The sequence below is a fragment of the Cavia porcellus genome, unplaced genomic scaffold, assembly GCF_034190915.1.
Source record: "Cavia porcellus strain 051 isolate PalLab524CR breed Dunkin Hartley unplaced genomic scaffold, mCavPor4.1 scaffold_1, whole genome shotgun sequence".
Lineage (NCBI taxonomy): Eukaryota > Metazoa > Chordata > Mammalia > Rodentia > Caviidae > Cavia > Cavia porcellus.
Genome location: NW_026947484.1, coordinates 31408172 through 31430263, shown reverse-complemented (window position 1 = coordinate 31430263; position 22092 = coordinate 31408172). Strand labels below are relative to the sequence as shown.

Genomic DNA, 22092 nt, shown 5'->3' with positions numbered 1-22092 from the left:
AAATTTAGTTATAATTTCTTCCAAATTATAACACATTTTGGAAAACTGGATGTTTCTAAGCCATTCTACAATGCTTTAAAAACATTTTACATCATGTATTTTGGGTATATATTATTCTCTATTCTGACATTCTAAGAAATCTTTAAGAATCATACATGATCACAAGAATCATTAGTAGACAACACAATGCAAAATACACATTTCTTATTCAGATAATACAACTATTACCCTGAACTTGCTTTAGGCATTCCCATTACTGTTTTATACTTATGGTGGTAACCTCAGAGTTTAAAATGCTATATGGCAAGGTATATGTTCTCAGTAAACTGTCACTGAATCAGCATCATCTTTCCAGCCAAGATGCTCTAACTGTCCTTCTCAGAATGCAAGCTATATAATTCATTCTCAGTTACTCAGAATCCTTGCCTGTTCTTAAAAAATAAACTAGAACCTTCCTTCTGAATACTTGAAACCAAATTAAATTTTATTTGTTTATTTATTTACATTAAACAGAGTCTCACTATGTAGTTCAGGCTGTCCTTGAACTTACTATGTAGCCCAAGCTGACCTCAAGCTCATGGCAAGTCTCCTGCCTCAGCCTCCAAAGTGCTAAGATCACAGGTGTGTGCCGCCATATGTATGTGTGTGTGTGTGTATACATATGTATGTATGTATGTATATATATACATATATAGCAGGATATACTTTACAGTTAAAAAAGATCTACAAGTAGGAAATCTTCTTATGCTGTTTGTATTTACAGAAATTAAATGAATTAGAAAGAGCCAAGATTAGCCCCCTCTAATCTCACTACACTCTAAATCATGTTGACTTATCCTTTACCAAAGATTGTACTGTTTTTCTAAAAATAAAGATGCTGTAAATATAAAACCTAAAACTATAAAACTAGAAACTACAAAACTAAAACAACAAAATGCTTAGAAGAAAATACAGGCATTAAGCGGGCATGGTGGCACATGCCTGTAATTAAGCATTTGTAAGGTTGAAGCAGAAGGATCACTGTGAATTCAAAGCTAGTCTGAACTGCATAGCGAGACCCTGTCTGAAAAAAAAAGTCTGAAATAGGCAAACCCACTGATAAGATACAGAAGACATATGACTGGAACTAATAAGTTATTCCAGGATATCCTCAAATTTATACCCAAATATACTTCGCTCTTGCATTCACTGTTTGCCTTTCTCATATTTTGTTTTTCCTTACAAGTAAAATCACTTCCCATTTCCTTTCTGCCCTTCACATGGACAACTTTCATAGTCTATTTTCTTAATACTAAGGTGTACACAAAGATTTACTGGAGGCATTAGGATTAAGGGTGTCATCCACCCTAAGGACAAACAGCAAGGTAAACTATAGAGACAGAAAGAAGCTTCTCACTTGTTGTTTGCTAGACTGGTGCCTGCCATGAACTGTTTCTCCTCTGTGGTGCTTCTTTGTTATGCCATCCTTACCTTGGAGTTAGCAAAATATGAACTGAAACCTCTACAGACTAAGAGCCAAATAAATCCTTTTTCTTTTAACTTTGGGTATTGGGTATTTTGTCTCAGCAACGAGAAAAGTAACTTATGATAGTGATGCATACATTATTCCACAGAAAATATATGGAAATCTCTTCACATAAAGATGGCAAAAATTTAAGACTCAGGAAACCAAAATTCCTAATTTTCCCTTTATGTACAACTATAAAGAATTGGGGCGGAGGGTAAGAAGGAAGGGGAAAAGGAAGATAGCTAAGAATATTTTCTTTCTTGTTCCCAACTTTAAAAAATTTGCTTGACCTAAACAATGGGGCATGAGGGGAATGTCTGGCCCTTTTTCACTTAGCAGACTCACACTAGACATACTAGGTGAACAATCATGTAATAAGCAACCTTAAGGAAATATGTTACATTTGGGCACTTTTATACACTGTCGGTGGTAGTATAAATTGCTGCAATCATTTTGGAAAGCAATTTAGCAACATGCAGTGAAACCTTTAAAAATATCTATAACCTCTGACTCTAAAGATCTATTTCTGGGAATCTGTTCCAAAGAACTCACCTGAAGCATGCAAAGAGATCTCCCAAATACTACTTACAATAATGAATAAAGGGAAACCACCTAAAATGTCACAGGATACAGAAATTAATAAATGATAGCATTTATTTTTCTGTTTTTGTTTTCTCACTGTATAATTCAGCCTGGCCTCAAACTCATTATGTAGTTCAGACTGGTCTTGAACTTGTGGTGATTCTTCTACTTCAGTTTCCCGAGTGCTGGAGTTACAGGCATGTGGCACCACACCTGGCTACAGTATTTCTTCAGGACCCAGATTTTATGCAGATATTTTAAAACACTTATCAGGAGTAGCTTTAAACTTTTTTTCTTTTTCTGTTTTATTTAATATTTAAGTAATATATACCCATGGTGAAAGAAACTTCAAAAAATAAAAATCCTATTATTCTCTTATGCTTTTTTTCTTTTTCTTTTTCTTTTTTTTGTCTTTTTCCTTTTTATTGGTACCAGGGATCGAACTCACGACTGCCTGCTTGCAAGTCAGGCGCTTATGCCGCTGAGCTAAATCCCCAGCCCCTCTTATGCTTTATTTCCAACTCCTAAAGATAGCAGAGAGAGAAAGACAAAGATAGAGACAGAGAGAAAAAGGATGTATGTAAGCTTGTAAAAATGTTCTGGGCATATATAAATTTAAATAACAAACATTTACAAGTAATATACAGGTTAACAACAACATACAGGTAATCTTTTGTTTTGTTTTTAATACAAGTAGAATAATAGTATGTTGTTCTTCAACTTGCCTTTCATATTTTAGATATAGTTCCACGGCAGTACATATAGATCTTTATTACTCTTTATTCTTGTCATTATTATCATTATTATTATTATTATGTAGTACTGGGAATTGAACCAGTGTCCTATGCACCAAACTCCTCTCTCTCTCTCTCTCTCTCTCTCTCTCTCTCTCTCTCTCTCTCTCTCTCTCATTCTTTCAAGATAGAATCTCACTAAGTCACTGAATTTCCCAGACTAGGCTTGAAATTGTGATCCTCCTTCCTAAGCCTTCTACTGCACTGGGAGTACAGGCATGCACAACATGACCAGTTTACCTAATTCATTTAAATACAAGTTTCAATATATACCAGACCTTTGATACATATTTATGTTGTTTAGATTTTTCTGCCACAAAATGCAATGATTAACACATCCAAATGTACAATTTTATGTAATAGTATGAAATGATACATTAGTTCATATAAGTGTGAGGTATGTATGTATGTATGTATATATATATATATATATATATATATATATTTGTACTGGGAATTGAACTTAGGACCTCGCACTTGGCAAGTGGGTGCTGAGCCATATCCCTAGTCCTTAACATTTATTTATTTATTCATTCATTTATTGAGACAGAGTCTTGCTTTGTAGTTCATACTGAACTTGAACTCACTATATAGCCAGGCTGGCCTCGAACTTGCGATGATCCTTCTGTTTTAGCGTCCAAAGTGTTGGAATTATAGGTATGTGCCACCATATCTGGCCTTAACATTTTAGATATTAAAAGTTATAGCTGAGGGGCTGGGGATTTAGCTTAGCGGCATAAGCCCCTGCCTTGCAAGCAGGCAGTCGTGAGTTCGATTCCTGGTACCGATAAAAAGGAAAAAGACAAAAAAAAAAAAAAAAAGTTATAGCTGAACCACAGATCAAAAATACTGATTAATACCCTTTCTTCTCTTCCCTGGATCAGACTATATACTAATATCAACTTTTAAATCTCTGCCAATCAGGAAGATAGGTTTTAACTTATATATCTAACTATGATCAAGGTTAAGTCCCTTTTCTATTACATGGTTCAGCTTTTTTTTATACGCTAATAAGAGTCCGGGTACAGTCAGAAAATTAGTTCTTGTTACTGTATATGTTTTTTGTGGTACTAGAGATTGAACCCAGGGACCTCTGCATTGAGCAACATCCCTGAGCACTGGGATTATAGGCATGTGCCACATATCTGGCTTGTTTTGGTAAGGGTGTTGTTGTGTCTGAGTCAGAGTCTTTTAATGTGGTCCGGGCTGGTCTTGAATTCATTAAGTTGCCCAGGCTGGCCTTAAACTCTCAATTCTCTTGCCTACCCCTCCCAAGTGCTGGGTTCACATGTGTGCACCACTGCACCTCGTGCATTTACAGTATGTTTTTACTCTCTAGCAAATTGCTCTATTTTTCCCCTCCTGTATATTATATACGTTTCACAGTTCCTTCCCAACCTTAAATATATAACTGCTAGATAGGGTTTCTCTTTTATAATTTTATTTTTATTTAGAGTTTTAAACAACTGTAAACTAAACTGTAATTATTAATTATTTACATAGTTGGAACTCAATTAGAAAAAACAAAAATATTGGAAGGAAATAAAACACTGACAATGATTATTGGTGAATAACAGGATTATTTATATGCTCCTCCTTCTATGTATTTTCCAAATTTTTTTACAATAAACACGTATTACTTTTACAAAATATAATTCCTCTTTCTTTTTCTCTGTCTTTCTCTTTTTGTACTAGGGATTGAACCCAGGATGGTCACACCAAGCCTTTATCAGTATACTGCCTCAGAGGCTCTCGCATGTATGTAAGAGATAAAAGTATTTTCACCAGCACTTGGGAGGCTGAGATAGGAGGATCACTGCAAGTGTAAGGTTAGCCAGGGGTGCATAGTAAGACTCATGTCTCAACAAACAAAACAAAAAATTGATTTCTTTTTAAAAATTTTTCTAAATAAAAGATTAAAAAACACATACTTCAACATAAGAATATAGGCACAAATATAAATGAAAAGTACATAAAAATTTTTTACAAATTAAGCTTGTCCTTCGTTTCTACTTGCAAGCTTTTCTGAGCGTAAATGGTCAATCTGGACTAGAAGCACCTCTAAGAAAAAGCTTTTATTTTGGCAGCAATTTTAAAGAAATAATGCAGTTCAACTATAGATGAATAGTCATGGATTGCCAATGACAAGAGCCATAAGCCTGAAATCCAAATGCTATTTACCATTTAATTTCGATGCTACGATTCTTATCTAAGGATTTATTGTATAAAATTAGCCTTAATTTTCTCACCTTAAAATAAGAATTAAAATAACTGCTCATTGCTGTAATGAAAAATCATGATATTCTTTTTAGAGACTGCTAGGGCATTTATAAATCAATAAACGAAATGAGTACCTCGTGAAAGAAGACCACTTAGGTTAGTTCATGAATGTACTATCTCTTGAAAAAAACAAATGTAAGTAACAAGTGACTAGTATCCCTTGTTATTATACCCTACTATGTTGGTAATTTTCATGGGGTTGATACCCACAGGAAAATGACAGAGCAACACTAAAGAGAGCAGTGAGCCAGAAGGAAATGGGATAAAGGTTACACAAAATGGCCCTTGGTCACGTAGTTTTTCTTTTAACTCTTCACTCTCTTAATTTTTACTCCCAGCCTACTTACTTGGGGAGATGAATATAGTGGCTTTCACTGTGGCACATTTAGGAGTCCAGTTCAGGAAAGAAAAATGGAGAGCAAAGATGCTCACAGATCACTAATGGGCAGAATAAACACTTACAGAGATGGAGAATAGCAAAATTGAACTTGTACTTACAAACTCAGATTCTCGGGCTTTCGGATGCATTTTAGCAACATTGAGCCCATCAATAACAATATCGAAAGGAGGACAGGATTTTATAAAGTTCTCAAATGTCTTCAGCTCCTAGAAAAGAAGTCAAACAAAACATTAACAAGAACCTAGTGTGGACTTTATTGTAAACATGCTGTGGCAATATTTACTATTATTTTTGATAATTCAAAATATTCCTCCCCTAAAAGCATGCAGACCCATCCACACACAAAAATTACCAAAATGAAATCTGAACCTTTATGGTACCAGTTCTATGGAGGCTGAAGCAAGAATATCACAAGTTTGAGGCCAGCTTGTGTAACTTAGCAAGACCTTGTCTTAAAAAAGACTGGGGATGTAACCCAGTGGTAGAGTATTTGATTAGCATGCACAAGGCTCTGGGTTCGACGCCTTGTACCAAAGAAATTCCAAGAACCTAAAAAAGCCAGACCAGTGGACACAGCTACATAGAATTACCCAATACACCTTTTCCTTCATCAAATCTATTTTATTCAAACATATAAAGAAAGAAAAAAGAAGAAAAACTACAATAAAATTTCAAAGCATACCACCCAGGGCCGATACACTTTTTATCTCAGGGTGCTTTACACTTCAGAGTACCTGCGACTTCATTTGATCTACACAGCCCACTATTTAGACTCACATAGAGAGTTATGAAATTGACCTGCATAATGGTCAGAAAGAGAATGAAACATCCAAAGTTCTAGTGTTCTGTAAGCCAAGAAGAGACCCGCAGTTGCAGCAGTTACTAGAACAACTGTGAAGGAAGAACAAGGCTGACAACCAATGCTGTGGCTTTTCTTAAGGCATCAGCTGCCTTTCGTGTACTTACGGCTTTTTCAAAGAGTAGAAGATCCATCCAGTCATTCACTTACATATTTACTTAGTTTCCACTTTATGCTGTACACTTTATCAAAAAGATAAAAATCCCTAACTTGAGGGAGCTTTATAGGAAGGCACACAAAATAACACAAATGAGTAATTATATTAAATATCAAATATGGTAAGCATTAGGGAGAAAAACAAAGGAAGGGTGTTCCACTTCTGGTAAGAAATACTAGAATGCTAGATGATAATGTAAATCCTGGATTAAAACTGACTATACGGCTGGGATTTAGCTCAGTGGGACAGTGCCTATGTGAAGAAGCCCTGGGTTCCATCTGTAGCGCACACACACACACACACACACACACACACACAAAAACCAAAACCAAAACCAAAACTAAAATAAAAAACTTACTGTATGTCTGAATGTACTGAAGAATGACCACAACTATCTGCCTGTTTTCCCAGTACTTGGAAGGCTGAAGCAGAAGGAATTGTGAGTTCAAAGCTAGGCTGGGCTACATAGTGAGAGTAAGTCAAAAACAGCAAACACTAAAAACTAAATAAAAGTTGAAGTATGAAAAAAACGATTTTTGTTACTAGAGATCAAAAGAGACAAACCAAGCATGACAATTAAACACAATGTGTGTTTCTGAACTGTATCCAAGGGAAGCAAATCTTATAAAGTCTTTTATTGAGACATGTAATAAAAACTGAGAATCAACTGCAGATTAAATAATATTACTATATCAATATCACAGAGATGAACTCCCTTTCAGTCATTAGGGAAAGTTTCCCAGCCAGTTATTATCCACCTCCGATGACTGAAATTCAAAGGACTGACAAAGGGTAAGTATATTGGTTAAATTGCCAAACACAGGATTGCAAAATGGTATAACAGCTTTGAAGAATAATTGTCATTTATTTATAAAGTTAGGCATACACTATGTAACTGAGTGATATCACTTCTATGTATGTACAGAAGAGAAATGAAGACACACACTCACACAGGGACTTAGACATGAATGTTAATAGTGGCTTTATTCCCAATTGCCAAAGCTGAAAAATTCAAAGTTATGAATGAAAAAAAAAGTGACAATAAAACATTATTCCAGTACAAAAATTTGTATACAAATTTATGATATAGGTGAATCTTAAGTATATTATGTTAAATTAGAAAAAGGCAGACATAAAAGGCCACTAATACAGTGTACGATTTCAATTTATATGAAATTCTAAAAGTGCCAAAACTGTATAAACCAACAGAAAGCAGATTAATGGTTCCCCTGTGGGAAAAGAAACTGAGCGTAGTAAGTACACACAATCTCAATGATTACAATCTTGATTGTTGTACAATTGTACACATTTGTCTGAACTTCCTGAATTATTTACTTTTTTTTTTTTGTGCTGAGAATGATATCTCGTGCCTTGCACATGCTGGGCAAGTGCTCTGTCTCAGAGCTACACCTCTGGACTCTGGATTATCTATTAACTTTATTATACATAAATTGCACCTTAATAAAGCTGATCTAAAAACAAAAGTCTTAGAACTAGTACACAAATATATTTCACCTTTAAAATAACCATTGATTCCTACATGTGCTTTCATTTCTCACTTGACCTCAGTAGCTTTTCTACCTCTGCCAACTCCATTTCCTTCTAACTCTTTACCTTCCACTCATCAAAATACGTTACTTTAAATCTCTCTGGTTGCCGGGTGTGGTGCTGTATGCCTGTAATCCTAGCAGTCAGGAGGCTGGGGCAGAGGGATTGATTTGAGTTCAAGGCCAGCCTGGGTTACCTAGGGAATTCAAGGCCAGCCTGAACTATATAGTGAGACTCTGTCTCAAAAAACCAAAATAAAGGGGCTGGGGATTTAGTTCAGCGGCATAAGCGCCTGCCTTGCAAGCAGGCAGTCATGAGTTCGATCCCTGGTACCGATAAAAACAAAAAAGACAAAAATAAAATAAAATAGGGTTGGGGGTTCAGCTCAGTGGCACAAATGCCTGCTTGGCAAGCACAAAGGCATGAGTTCTATCCCCAGTACTGAAAAAAATAAAATAAAACAAAATAGAATAAAATAAAATCTCTCTGCTCAAAACATATTTCCTACAAAATGTCAGTATTCAAATTACTATCAAAATTAAACAGTGGTTGGAAAAGGGACACTTTTACTATAAATGAAAAGTATCAAAGAAAATTAAAATAGTTTATACATAATATAATTTTTGTTTCAGACTATATAGCCAGGTAAATTATGGAAACAGAACAAATTATTACATTTCTAACAGTAAAGTTTCATTAATATATTCACCCCAGGAGTAATGACAAAATAAGGTAATTCATGGTTCCTGCCAACAGCCATCTGAAAAAAATTCAAGGTAAAACTAGGCAACTTATAAAATCTCCCTCTAGTTCTGATATTGAAGATATTAATACTTGGAAATTCCTTAAAGTCACAACATGGAAAAGAGTATACTTGGGATGGTTTATTTAAAAGGCGAGTCTCAGGAGCCTCTGTACAATCAATAGGACAAGAAATGAAATCCCCCTCTAAAGATATCCTCCTGATCCATGCCTTTTACTTAGAAAAACAAAAAAAAATCCAGAATGGCATGCTGCACATTTCTTCCCATTGCTAAAGCTCCACTTACCAAGTGTACCAGCCAGGGACTCTCTGTAATACTTCCAATGGGCCCTCAAGATGCATACTTTTCAAACTAAATCTGTTTATTTTATTGAACTCAAAAGCCACTGAATAGGCATGCAGATAATGTACAGCAAAAAAAAAAAAAAAAAAAGCTAACTTACTAAGATAACATAATACTACAATCTGCAAGCTTAGCTGTTTTAATGGAAACTAAATTCACATCAAGAATAACTTTCTAAAGCTACTGCTGGTGAAAGGGTTTTGGCCCAGACAGGACTCTGTAGTCAGGAAAGACTCAACCAGAAGCAGGAAGCCCTATCTCCCCTGCCCCTAGGAAGTTACCTGTGACGCCATCTTCCCGCCCCTGGAAATTTACAAATGGCGCCAAACCTAGGACCAATGGGCTACCTGTGCATCCCTAATGCCCGCCTTAGGTTCCACCCCAAACCGAGGCTATTTACAGGCCCCCACGCCACGTGTCCGCCGGATGCCAGTGGTGGGGGTGCCGGTCATCTCTCTCCGTGTTCTCAGAATAAAGGCCACTTTTTATTTTATATTTCTCATCTTTTGGAAATATTTTTCGTCTTTTGGAAATAATCCTAGCAGCTGGGATTGTACTTGACTTCGTATTAGCCAATGATCTGGAGGATGAAAATTTACCCATCTTTGAATTATGTTTTCTGATCATTAGCTTTAAAAATACTTTTGAGTGCTCGCTTCAGCAGCACATATACTAAAATTGGAATGATGCAGAGAAGATTAGCATGGCCCCTGCGCAAGGATGACATGCAAATTCGTGAAGTGTTAGATATTTTTGTATGTTTAAGTGTACAGGATTGACAACCATGTTACTAAGTTTTTGTTGGACAATTGAACAGAACTGTTTTCAGTCTCACTGTTTGAATTCCCACTTTACATGCTCCATTTTTGTATTTTGAACAACTATTTATAAAACAACAATATGTAAACATCAACTAGTGATTTCTTACTGTTCATTTTTTCCTCTGAATGTATGTATTATTTCTACCTACTTTCTGTTTTGTTTAGTCATTCTTTAAATTAAAAAAAATACTTTTAGGGGGCTGGGGATTCAGCTCAGTGGCATAAGCACCTGCCTTGCAAGCAGGCGGTCGTGAGTTCAATCCCTGGTACCGATAAAAATGAAAAAAGACCAAAAAAAAAATACTTTTGAGACATAATTAATACACCATGAAATTCAACCTCTTGAAAGTATAATTCACAGAGGTGCAACATTAGTATGATCCAATTTTGAAACATTTTGTCCCTTCTAGAAGAAATCCCGTACTTATTGGCAGTTATACCTACAGACTCCACACTAAAAAGCAACCAGTAATCTACTCTCTGTCCCTATAGGTTTGCCTATTCTGAGTCCTTATTATAAACTCAATCATATAAAAGCTTCATTTTTTTGATTGGTTTCTTTCAATCAGGATATTTTCAAGGTTTATCCATGTTGTAGCATGAATCAATACTTCATTTTTTTCACTGCCAAATATTCTATCACTGGATACACTAAATCTTACCTATGCATCAGTTAGTGGACGTTTGAGATGTTTCCACTTTTTGCCTATTATAAATAATGCTGTTCTGATCATTTGCACACGAGTTTTGCAGGGGTGTACACTTTCATTTATTTTGTAATGTCTTGGAATAGATTCAACTGACCACATGGTAGCATTATTTAACTTTTTGAGGAACTGACAGCCTTTTCCAAAATAGCTGCACCACTTTATCTTCCCAACTATAATTATGAGGGTTCTGATTTCTCCACATCCACACCAACATGGTTATTGTCTGTCTGTATTACAGCCATGCCTGTGGCTGTGATGAGGCCGGCATCACATCATAGTTTTGACACCTATTTGCCTAATGACTAATGATGTGGAGCATCTTTCCATGTGTTCATTGGCTTATATGGAGTTTTTGTGTGTGTGTTTGTAATATACAGGCTTTTTAAGTTCAGTGTGGTTCTTCTTCAACAACAGTCACAACTTCTCTCATCTTTACTTATTTTATACTTTCAAGACTAAAACTCCAAAGCATAACTGCAAAGAAACTGTAAATTATGATTTCAAAGGCTGTTAAGTCAAATGCCTACAAAAACTAGGCAAGTAAAACAAAGAAGTAATATGGATCAAATCTAAAACTACAATAGAGAAAGCAAAATGCCAAACAGCAAAATGCAGAAGCCTCATTGTTCAAGATTTAAGAGGAAAGGGAGGTAGAGTCAAACCTTCCCAGTGACAAACTGGAAATGTAGGCCTTTAAAAAGGAAGATTCCAGTGCTTAGTTCAGCTACGTGTTGTCATGCAAAATAAAGATCCAGGGCTGGCAGATTTGACTTTTCAAGGAAAGCTGAAATCAGCCTGTGTTTAAAAATACATCTGGCAGCCAGGTGTGATAGGGAATGTCTGTAATTCTAATGTCCAGAGTACTTCAGAGGCAAGAAGATTGTGAGTTTGAGATGGGCTTGGGCTGCATAGTGAGTTCAAGGCCAGCCTGGACTTACAGGAAGACCATCTCAAAACTAAAAAAGAAAAAAGGGGGAGAAATGTCTAGCCCTCCTTTTCCATGAGTTATCCATCCAGAGACTTAATCAATGACAGATTGAAAATATTCAGGAAAAAAAACCTCCAGAAAGTTTCTAAAAGCTATTATATTTCTTCCATGCTGATCACAGGTGTGTATCACCACACGTGATTTAGAGTTTAGTTTTAAAACACAAATTTATAGTATATTTACTAAGTCAGTCAACAGGTTTTCATTAAGCACTCATGATATGCCAAATAATGTTCTAATTCCTATGAAGGGAATGGTGAACAAACACCCTGTCCTCAAGGAGAGTATTCGTACCAGTGAAGGAGGCAGTAACAACTAAAGAGCTATGCGGAGCATGTGGTAAAGCAACTGCTCATTTCATGGCCACAAAGCTAAAGAAAAAGAAGGGACCAGAGTTCCACAGTCCCTTCTACACAACCCCAATGACCCAAACTCCTCCTACTACACAGACACCACTGCTAACAGTTCTACCAACGGGGCTACCAGAGAGACCAAGTCTTTAAAGCAGGGCTGTGTGGCCCATGAGTTCTATGCTGCACCACAGTCAAGCAGAGTAAGGTGCCAGCCCCATTCTTCCTAGTCCCTCTGTTTTAGAGTGGTGATCATGACTCCAGTATCTGGCCTCAAAGTGTTGATTTCATAACTAAAAATGAATCACGTAGCCTAGATTTTGACTCTTCTACTTATTATTCCTACATTATATAAGGAAACTAACATTTTAAGTGATTTTTTTCTCAATGAATACTATACAAAAGATGATAAAAAATTAAAAAGCTTTTTGGAATAATGGTCCATGTTCATGATGATTATTATTCTTCTGAGACTGATAAAACCTTACCAATCAGGACAGATCTCTCATTTTTTAATTAATATCTTAGAACAGCAACTAAGGGGAAACAAGGAATATAACAATGGATGCTCAAAACCTTATAGTGTAATAAAAATCAGTGAGCTTACCATCTATCTTATATATATATTTTTTTCTATCTATCCAATATATTACACTTAACACATAATACTTTCTAAAACTTACAAAGCAGTATTAAAATAACCGGCTTTAGTCATAGTAGAAGTGGAAAACCAGGGGAATACCAGCTATTTTGGTTGGAAGCACTACTCTTAACATGGGAACATCAATTTAGAAAATGCATTTCTGTATTTAATAGCTAAATTACCTCATGTGACTTCTTTAAGCCATGGGATCCAAATAAAAAGAACATCAACACAACTGCCTTAATGGTAGGGGAAAATGAATCTACATGTCTAAAAAGTGCCACTTGAACCTAACAATATGGAGGCTGACATTCCTCAAATCTTGTTAAAACAGACACTGTTCAAAAAGTTTACATTCATTGAGTAGTAAGTTGTAAGATATTTTTCACTTACTCATAGTAACTGAATTACTGCAATGTGATATCTAATGAAAAAGATTCTTTATAACCTTTCCAGAGTTTTCTCATTCTAATAAGATGAGGGAGCAAACAAAACTTCCTGCTATAAATACCTAAAAATGCAACAAAACATAGGATAAAATACAACAAAAATTCTATTAATGCACAGTTGAACTTGTATGAAATAAGGGACAGATGGGGTCTGGCGATGCACTTCAGTAGCAGAGCACCCACCTAGCATCCCAGAGGTCCTGGGTTTGGTCCTCAGCATCACAGAAACAGAAAACAAGGGAGGAGAAGGGAAGAGAGACAGAAGGAGAGACAGAGGAAGAAGAAACAATCTGAAAGTGATAGAGAAAGCCAGATCTTGTTATGCAGGGAAAAGTATAGCGGAGAAATGGAATGAGTGAATGGATTAATAAACAAGGGGTTTGCCTTTTGACACTCCCAAGGGAACTGGGAATATAACACATCTCCACTAAATGTAGCCCAAATAAGAAATGAGTTCCTGAATAAAAGTGGAACCTTGAAAAATGAACAAACTGGTTCAAAAGCATAATATTTAGGCTTCTCTATCTCCACAAGGGATCTTAGTAAGAAAAATTTTTTTTCTTAAGAAACTCCAGGTAGGGGCTGGGGATTTAGCTCAGCGGCATAAGTATCTGCCTTGCAAGTAGGCGGTTGTGAGTTCGATCCCCAGTACCGATAAAAATGAAAAAGACAAAAAAAAAAAAAAAGAAAAGAAACTCCAGGTCTCTGTTAAATGGGTTTGGGAGTACAAATTTAGACAAACTGTGTGACACAAAAGTAATCATCCTCCTACCCAAGAATTAATACATATACTGGACCTGGTGTCTAGTAGTATCTTTTGGGCACTTGTCAAAAACAAACACAAAAGACTCAAAACCTCTCTAAAGAGAACATTATCGACAATCCAGGCCTAAAGGAAGTCTCATAAAAGGAAAACCCCCCTAAAAATGAACTCAACAGCTCAAAACTATAATACACAAGAAATGAACTCCTGGTCATTTGCAACAGCACTTGGAAGGCAAAGGCAAGAAGATCACCAAAGGTTTAAGGCCATCCTGGACTACATAATGAGTTCAAGAATAGCCTGAACTTTATAACAAGACCCTGTTTATAAAAAAAAGGCAGGGGGAAAAAAAGCCAGGTATGGTGATGCATGTCTGTAATCCCAGCACTTGGGAGGCTTTGGAGGATGAGGCAGGAGGATTACTATTAGCTTGAGGCCAGCCTGGTCTACATAGAGCTCAAGCCCAGTCTGCACTACATAAAAAGACCCTGTCTCAAAAAAAAAAAAAGTGCAAGAACCAAATTCACTTTTATGACAAACCTATTCTTCTGATAATAAGCCCACAACTGAGATAACATCAGTCTGCAGTCTGAGATTTAATCACCTCTTGAAGGTTTCACCTTTCAACACTGCTTCCTTGGTGATTAGTAACTTCTAATACATAAGCTTTGAGGGACACACTCTAGTCACAACCCTGAGATCCCATCTTTCATTTCCTCTAGGTAAAAATCAAAATGTTTGATGTCACAGTGAGAATCAAAGGTGTGATGAAACAAATATTCTCACACTTTGCTAATCAGAGTATTCGGTATACTGAAAAAAATTTCATGACAGGGGCTGGGGATTTAGCTCAGTGGCATAAGCACCTGCCTCGCAAGCAGGCAGTCGTGAGTTTGATCCCCGGTACCGATAAAAAGGAAAAAGACAAAAAAAAAAAAAAAAAATTTCATGACAGCCCAATTAGGCGTGATACACATTATAATCCCAGTTACTGGGGAGGTGGAGACAGGATGACTGAAAGTTTGAGGCTAGCCTGGGCAACACAATGAGATCCTGTCCTAAAAAAATCATTTTTTAAAAAAGGCAAATCAAAATTAAATTATTAGCTCTACCAACTGGACTTTCTTATAGCTGTAATCAAATAGGTGAGAAATTACAAATGTGTAAGATGTTTCAGAGGAAAATTTAATAGTAAAATATGTGAAACCACCAAAATATCCATTAATAGAATACTGAATAAATAATTAAAATATTATCACTGTATACAATGGAAACAATGCGGAAAGAGGAAAAAAAGAGATGAGAAGGGCAGGGAAAAAAGGGAGAAGATAATGTATGTTTTGTCTTGAAATAATTTTCAATCTTCTAGAATGTTCGTTAACAGTTTGGTAGTATTTCCAAGCAGGTTATTCTGTAAATTCCAGACAAACAGAAATTTCTTAGAAGTAATTTCTTAAATTTTGCCTGATCTTTGGGGAAATGATCTAACTCAGGAAAAAAAGTTTAGAAGTTAAATTAGCTATATGTAAAAAAAATTTTACTCTCTTTGCATGTTGTATCTCTATGAGTTAACAGAGAATAGCTTTTTATTTTAAAGGTAACAAACAAAATATACTTTTAACTTTAAAATCTTGCTTACAAACTAGAAAATAATAAACCAAGCAAAGGAAGGCAATAACACAGCCAGGATGCCAAAAATTCCCAAATGCTGCCTAGCCACTTTTTTTTTAAACATTCTGCTTTCTGTTCAAGTTCATCCATGGTTACACACCCTGGAAATCCCCTCTGCGTAACAAACAGCCAGGAAGTTTCCCAAAGGCACCAATAGCACACTAACGTCTCTTTTTCCTTGGAAGGAAATATGTAGACTATTTAAACCCCTTACCGAGTAATCCCAAAACAAAACAAAACACAATAAAAATGCTGCAAGAGTAAGATTCACACACACACAAAAAAAAGAGTAAGATTCACTGGAAAACTTCTTAAAAATGATGAGAATGTAAACCTTTCTTTTTTCAAGAAGAGATGAGAAATTGCTTTAAGAAAATGAAGCAATATGCATACAGAAATAACTTGCTATATTTAGATATCACATATACAGAAAAGTACTATAGATAGAACTATTTATAGCACTATATACAGCACTACTGCACCAGACAAACACAAATCCTATTTGTAGATACAAACTAGCGCACCCAGGAGGAATTCCTGGAGAAGAGCAATCACACATAGAGCTGCCAGGGCCTCCACAGTGGAGCTCACCTGGAACCCCAGCAATCAGAAGGCTGAGGCATGAGCATCTTTAAGCCCAAACTGGTCAATTTTGCAAGAACCTGTCAAAAAACAAAACAAAACAAAACAACAACAACAACAAAAACCCAGAGACAAACACACATGCAAAAAAATCTTACTGAACCTCCTGTCATTTTTCACTCTGAAAAACTAACCAAATTTCTTTTAACAGTAACTTTGGATATCACACAACTGTTCTCCTATTCAGACATAAAACAGAAGCATCACCATGCACTCCAAGGGTGCTGAAAGAGCATGGATGAGCTCTGAGCCCATCTGGATCCACATCCTCCCTGCTGGGCTGTCTGCCAAGTCACCTCCCTTCTCTGGGGTTCACACTCCCCAGGTACACCTTTTATAAAAGGGGCCATTAATACTTCCCTCAGAGAACTAGGGCAGGGATTCAAATTAAGTGATATGAAAATAGTACAGTAATGCCTCTTCCTCTGCTTCAGGTAAACAGTATCAGCACAAGTTTTACCAATTGTTTGCCACTGTGTATAACACTTTGGGTTTTAAGGAAAATAACTTTCCCTGTTTCCAGTTTTTGATTGAGAAATGGACTCCTGTCTTCAATAATCCATAGTGGCAGTGCAGTAAATGAACCGCTATAAACACCAATAAACCAACTACCTCCAACTGTGTCAGAAAAGCCTGTCTACATTTGCAGTCACTCCCAGGCACACTAACTGAGAGCCCAAGGGCACTACTCACCTTGGTCGGCCCTTTCCTAGGGCTCTGGATTGACACTAGAGCTACTCCCCTAGAGAACACATACATAAATGGCTCATAAATCAAGTGTCTTCTAGTGGCTGTCACTGAAGATGATTTTGTGTTTTACAGTGTTCTGTGTTTTCTGATCTATGTTTACAACAATCTTGTGAGACCACTGAAATATAAGGACCAAGTTAATAATTACACAAAAACACAAGAGTATCTCAAAAAACCTGCTGATTATCTCTATTTCCAATTCCCAATTAATTTATGACTTCACTGAGTTAAATGAGTATTTAGAAAACAAAAACAATTTATCAGTTGTGTCTGCAAAAGTCAGCAAAGTTTTAAACATTCTCATAGAAATGAAAAAAATGTTACTATGATCTAAAGCTAACTTTGAAAGAAAGGACAATAGATTCTCTTTTGTCCTCTTAATAGGGAAAAAACTGAGCTAGGTGCAGAGAATGGAGAAGGAAAGATGTTAAATTCCTAGAATTTTTGTATAGACTATAAAAGTTGTCAGTGAAGGGGGAAGAAAGGAAATGATATGTGATTTTACTTGTAAGGAAAAACCAAAGGTGAGAAATGCAAACAATGAATGAAAGAGGTAAGAATACTCGGCAGAAATCTGGGGGACATCCTGGAATCACTCATTAGCTCCAATGACGTGTCTTACACATCTCATCAGTGGTTTTCCCCCATGTGTAACTTATCCAAATATCTGAATAATTCAAGAGCAACACACAACTAGAAAATGAGTCATTCAGCCAGTAATCAATGAGATTAAGGGAAATTTTCTTTGCCTATGAACTTTGCACACTTTAAATCTATTTCATATTCCTGCTAGCAAGTACTGCTAATTCACATTTACATACCTTTATTTCTATTGCCATAATTAAACAAGGAACACAAAACCAATGCTAAGTATTTTTCTGCTCTCAAAAGTATTCGTCTAATGAGGAGGTAGAATTATTGGTATCATGTAAACAGCATGTGTTACTACTAGTGAGTCCAAGGATCTAGGTTTGAATCTTGGCTTTGTCACTTAAACTGTAGTTTCTGGTAAGTTAATGAACTTTCCTGAGCCTCAGTTTTCTCATCTGTAAAGTAAATATGCTCCTGGCGCCAAATGTGTGCCAATGAGATACCTGTGCATCTCTAATGGCCTTAGGGCACTACCCTAAGCTTGGGATACTTAGATACTGCGCGCCCCCCCCCCCACGCCACATGTCTGCCAGAGAGAAAGCTGGACTCCAGCGGTGGGGGTGGGGGTGGGGTGGTGGTGGTGTTCTCTCTCTGTGTTCTCAGAATAAAGGCCTCTTTTGTTTTATACTTCTCATCTTTTGGATATAATCCTATCAATTTATAAGTTCAGTAACAATACTTATCGCATACTTACTGGATGCCAAGTATTGTGGAAAACTCAAAAAAGAGTGTCCTATTCATCAAAGAAGTTCTAATGCAGTTTAAACAGATATCAATGTGGAAAGCTAAATACTGTAAGAACACTACAAGTATAGGATTAACACAGTAGTACGTGCCATGTTAGTAACTGTTACAAACACAAAGGAAGAAAAGATTAATGCAGACTACAGAAGTCAAAAGAAGGTTTGAGACAGGGAATGTGCTTGAGGCAACCATGAAGGGAGAAAAAACAAACATACAAACAAACCAGGAACCAGAAATAAGCATATTTTTAGATGAAGAGGGCACGAAAAAGTAGAGAGCCGGTAAGAAGCTGGCTCTGGCTGAAGTGGTTTTGTACTTTTGCTTTGTAGAGGAAAGTAGTAACAGATGTGGCCTGAAAGGTATGTTGTGGCCAAACTATGGAGGAATCACTTTCAGGTAAAGGGAACTGCGTAAGTTTTTGCACAGGAAAGTAACAGGATTAAATCAGTGTTTTGAAAAGTTTGACCTTTTCTCCAAAAATATGAAGAAAAGGATGTGGGGGAGGACATAGGGAAACCAGTTACGAGGGAATCCAGAACTTGGGAACTTGAAGTTGAGATATTAAAAGGTCTAGACAAGAATTAGAGAAAAAGGAAGAGCAGAGGCAGATGTGAGAAATGGGGCACAAAAGGATTAGCGACTGCCTAGAGACCAAGGTTAAGGATTAGAGAGGAGGCAAAATCAGTTTTAACCTTTTCAGTCTGGGTAGCAGGGAAAGAGGCAAGTCATCAAAGAAAACTCAAGGGTGGGACTGGGGGCTACAAGGGAAGAAGCATTTATGCAGTGTGTGATTTCTGACCCACTGAATTTGAATTCATAATAGTATATTACTTAGAAATGTCCCAGAAGCAGCTGGCCACACTGATGTAACATTTAAAATAGTCAGGATAAAAGAAAACAACTTGGGAATCACTTGGGAAAAGAACCAGAGCTAGGACTCAGGAAAAATCCCATCAGGGTCACTAATAAACCCTTGTTCTCTCCCAGGAGAAAAACACAGGTCTCATTGCAGGAATATGTGTTTCCTGGTACCATGGACATTGTCAGTTTTTTCTTCTCATGGTAAAGAAAGAATATGAAGTCTAACTTTAACAACCAGGAACCTACCTGCTATTCACAAAAATCCTCTGAAAGGTGATACAGAGTGAACAGAAGTGTCTTTGTGGACAGCAGTATACAAAAAGGTCCATGATGCAGTATGATTTAAGGTAGGGAAAGCTGACTTTGGGGACAGAGTCCTTGGCAACTAGCTGTCCTTCCCCACTCTCCATTCTCTGCACCTATCTTGGGTCATTTTCCCTATTAAGAGCACAAAAAAGAATCTACTTCCCTTTCTTTCAAAGTTAGCATTAGAATTTTATACTCAATTTATACTAATGATACTAAATTATTTTTTAGGTCTATAAGAATATTTAAAACCTTGATGGCTTTTGTAGACAAAACTGATAATTGCAATTCTCCTGCCTCAGCCTCCTAGGTAGCTGGGATCATAAACATGTGCCCCACACCCAGCTTCACTTCTTGTTTTCTGAAGCCACATGAAGTTTCTCTGACTGCAGGTGTAGAAGCCACATACCATAAACACAATGGTGAGTGACTTGAGAAGACATCATATCACAAATTTCTCTGTCACTAGGTACTCCTGTAATCCCAGCACTTGGGAGGCTGAGACAAGCAGATCGTTGCAAATTCGAAACCAGCGTGGGCTACAAAATGAGCTCAAGGCCAGCCTGAACTGTGCAGCGAGACCCTGTCTCAAAAAGAAAAAAAAAATTCTTTCTCCAATTGGCCAAAGTAGTACAGGCCTGTAATCCCAGCACTGGGAAGGCTGAGGCAGAAGGATCAAAAACTTGCAAAGTAGCATGTTCAAGGCCAGCCTGGGCTACAGAGGAAGACCCTGTTTCAAAAACAAAAACAAAGGGGCTGGGGATTTAGCTCAGTGGCGTAAGCGCCTGCCTTGCAAGTGTGTGGTCATGAGTTCAATCCCTGGTACCCATGAAAAAGACAAAAAAAAAAAAAAAAAAAAAAAAAGAAACAAAAAAAACCTATGTCCAAAGGGCTGGTCCATGTTTGGATGTAGTATAGGTCTTTAAACATATGGTGTAGGGGGCATAAAGCATAGTTATTAGGCTGCAGAAAAGTTGTTAATCTATGGTAAGACTTTCACTTAAAGTATAATGGTACAGGACATCTACTATACCAATAATTTTTTTTTCACTTTCCGATGACACTGTGTTCATATGCTCTTAAAAATATTTTTTGGCCACTTATGTCATTTTGGAGAATTCTACGTATTAAACAAACAGTTCAATAAAAAAAGATACACATTTATGTACTAAGAATCTACAAAGGACTTATGGTATTGTCATTACTATGACAGAATATGCCATTCTTTGTTTTCTTCAGTCAACATGCAGAGAAACACACTGTTAATTAAAGCACTGGTCCTTTAAGAAGGATGTTTGCCTTTGAGATAACCTGAGTTACTTTGCTAATTCAAACTACCTAAGCAATCTACTTCCAGCACAAATGCAGTCAACTAATTACAGAAAAACAAAACAAATCTAGTGTTTAAATCAGCTGTGTAGGTAGCTCAAGCCATATACATTCCACTCTTCCAATTATAAATCTCCAAAAGAAAAGCCAGCACTCCAGAGTGCAGGAAATCACATTTTACTTCCCTGCAGCTGCTTCACAGCTGAGGAAAATCTGCAGAAACACAGAGGAAATGTGCCTGGAGATTTTATTAACAAAGAGTGGAAATCCCCTCACTCCACAATCCCAATTAGCACTGTTGAGGACAGAAGCTCTCAGGTTCAAATTTCCCTTCACGGAAGGCCTAACCACACCATAATTAACTCAGTTGCCACCTTCACTAAAAGCTGAGTGGCTGCACACTGGAGCATTCCAGGTTGCTAAGTAAGCTGAAGTTTTCACTACACAGTGGATTAACATGTACAGGGTTTTGTTTTGTTTTTTAACTCCAGAGCAAATGCAATGTAGTACATTAGGACACCTCTCCAGAGTTAGATGTGAATCTAAATTAGCTATTCTACTCAATTAAGAAATTTCATCTTTTTTGTGCATTTCAAAAATGGAAAAAGGAACATATTACTGTGTGCAACATTTTCATTATCTGAAAAATATTATTTGCTTAAAGAAGGGGACTTTCTATAGTGACATTTCTAAAGTGTTTTCATCTTTTATGATATGTTTAAGTGAGGAAATATACTTTAGAAAGATTTTACCTTTGCATGAAAATCACTAAAATGCACTATTTTACAATCTCTTTCTTCATGATTTTTATCTTGAAAGCACGTGTATTTAATGACAGCTTTTGAAGATTTCAGGGTTACAACAGAAATCTCAAACATATGCAAAAGTAGACAGTATGATATAATATATCCTTATGACTCCATAAACTTTATCAACTCATGCTAATTTGATTCACATTTATTCCAATCCCTAATTTCCAGCTATTTTCAAAGTTTATCTCAGGCATCACATTGTTCCATTGTGAACACTTCAATGTTTAGCTATGAAACACTTAACTCACTAGAGTTACTGCCCGTACATAAAATCAAGAATAATTTCTTAATATCTCCAAATAAATGATTTTAGATTTCTTTGATTGCTCATATCAGGAATGATGTGAATAGCAGCTATACGTCAAACTG

The 22092-nt window shown here is 36.6% G+C and overlaps 1 protein-coding gene and 1 non-coding gene across 2 annotated transcripts in view; one reads left to right on the top strand and one right to left on the bottom strand.

Annotated features, from left to right (window-relative positions):
* Prorp (protein only RNase P catalytic subunit) overlaps positions 1–22092 on the bottom strand; it is a 135871-nt gene that overhangs the window by 76952 nt on the left and 36827 nt on the right. The window contains exon 5 of the mRNA XM_063224420.1: positions 5662–5769. Within this exon, the coding sequence (XP_063080490.1) occupies positions 5662–5769 (108 nt within the window). The remainder of the gene's footprint in view (positions 1–5661; positions 5770–22092) is intronic.
* Positions 9882–9988, top strand: LOC111757391 (U6 spliceosomal RNA). The gene has a single exon (XR_002791752.1). It is a non-coding gene; the product is annotated as a U6 spliceosomal RNA (small nuclear RNA).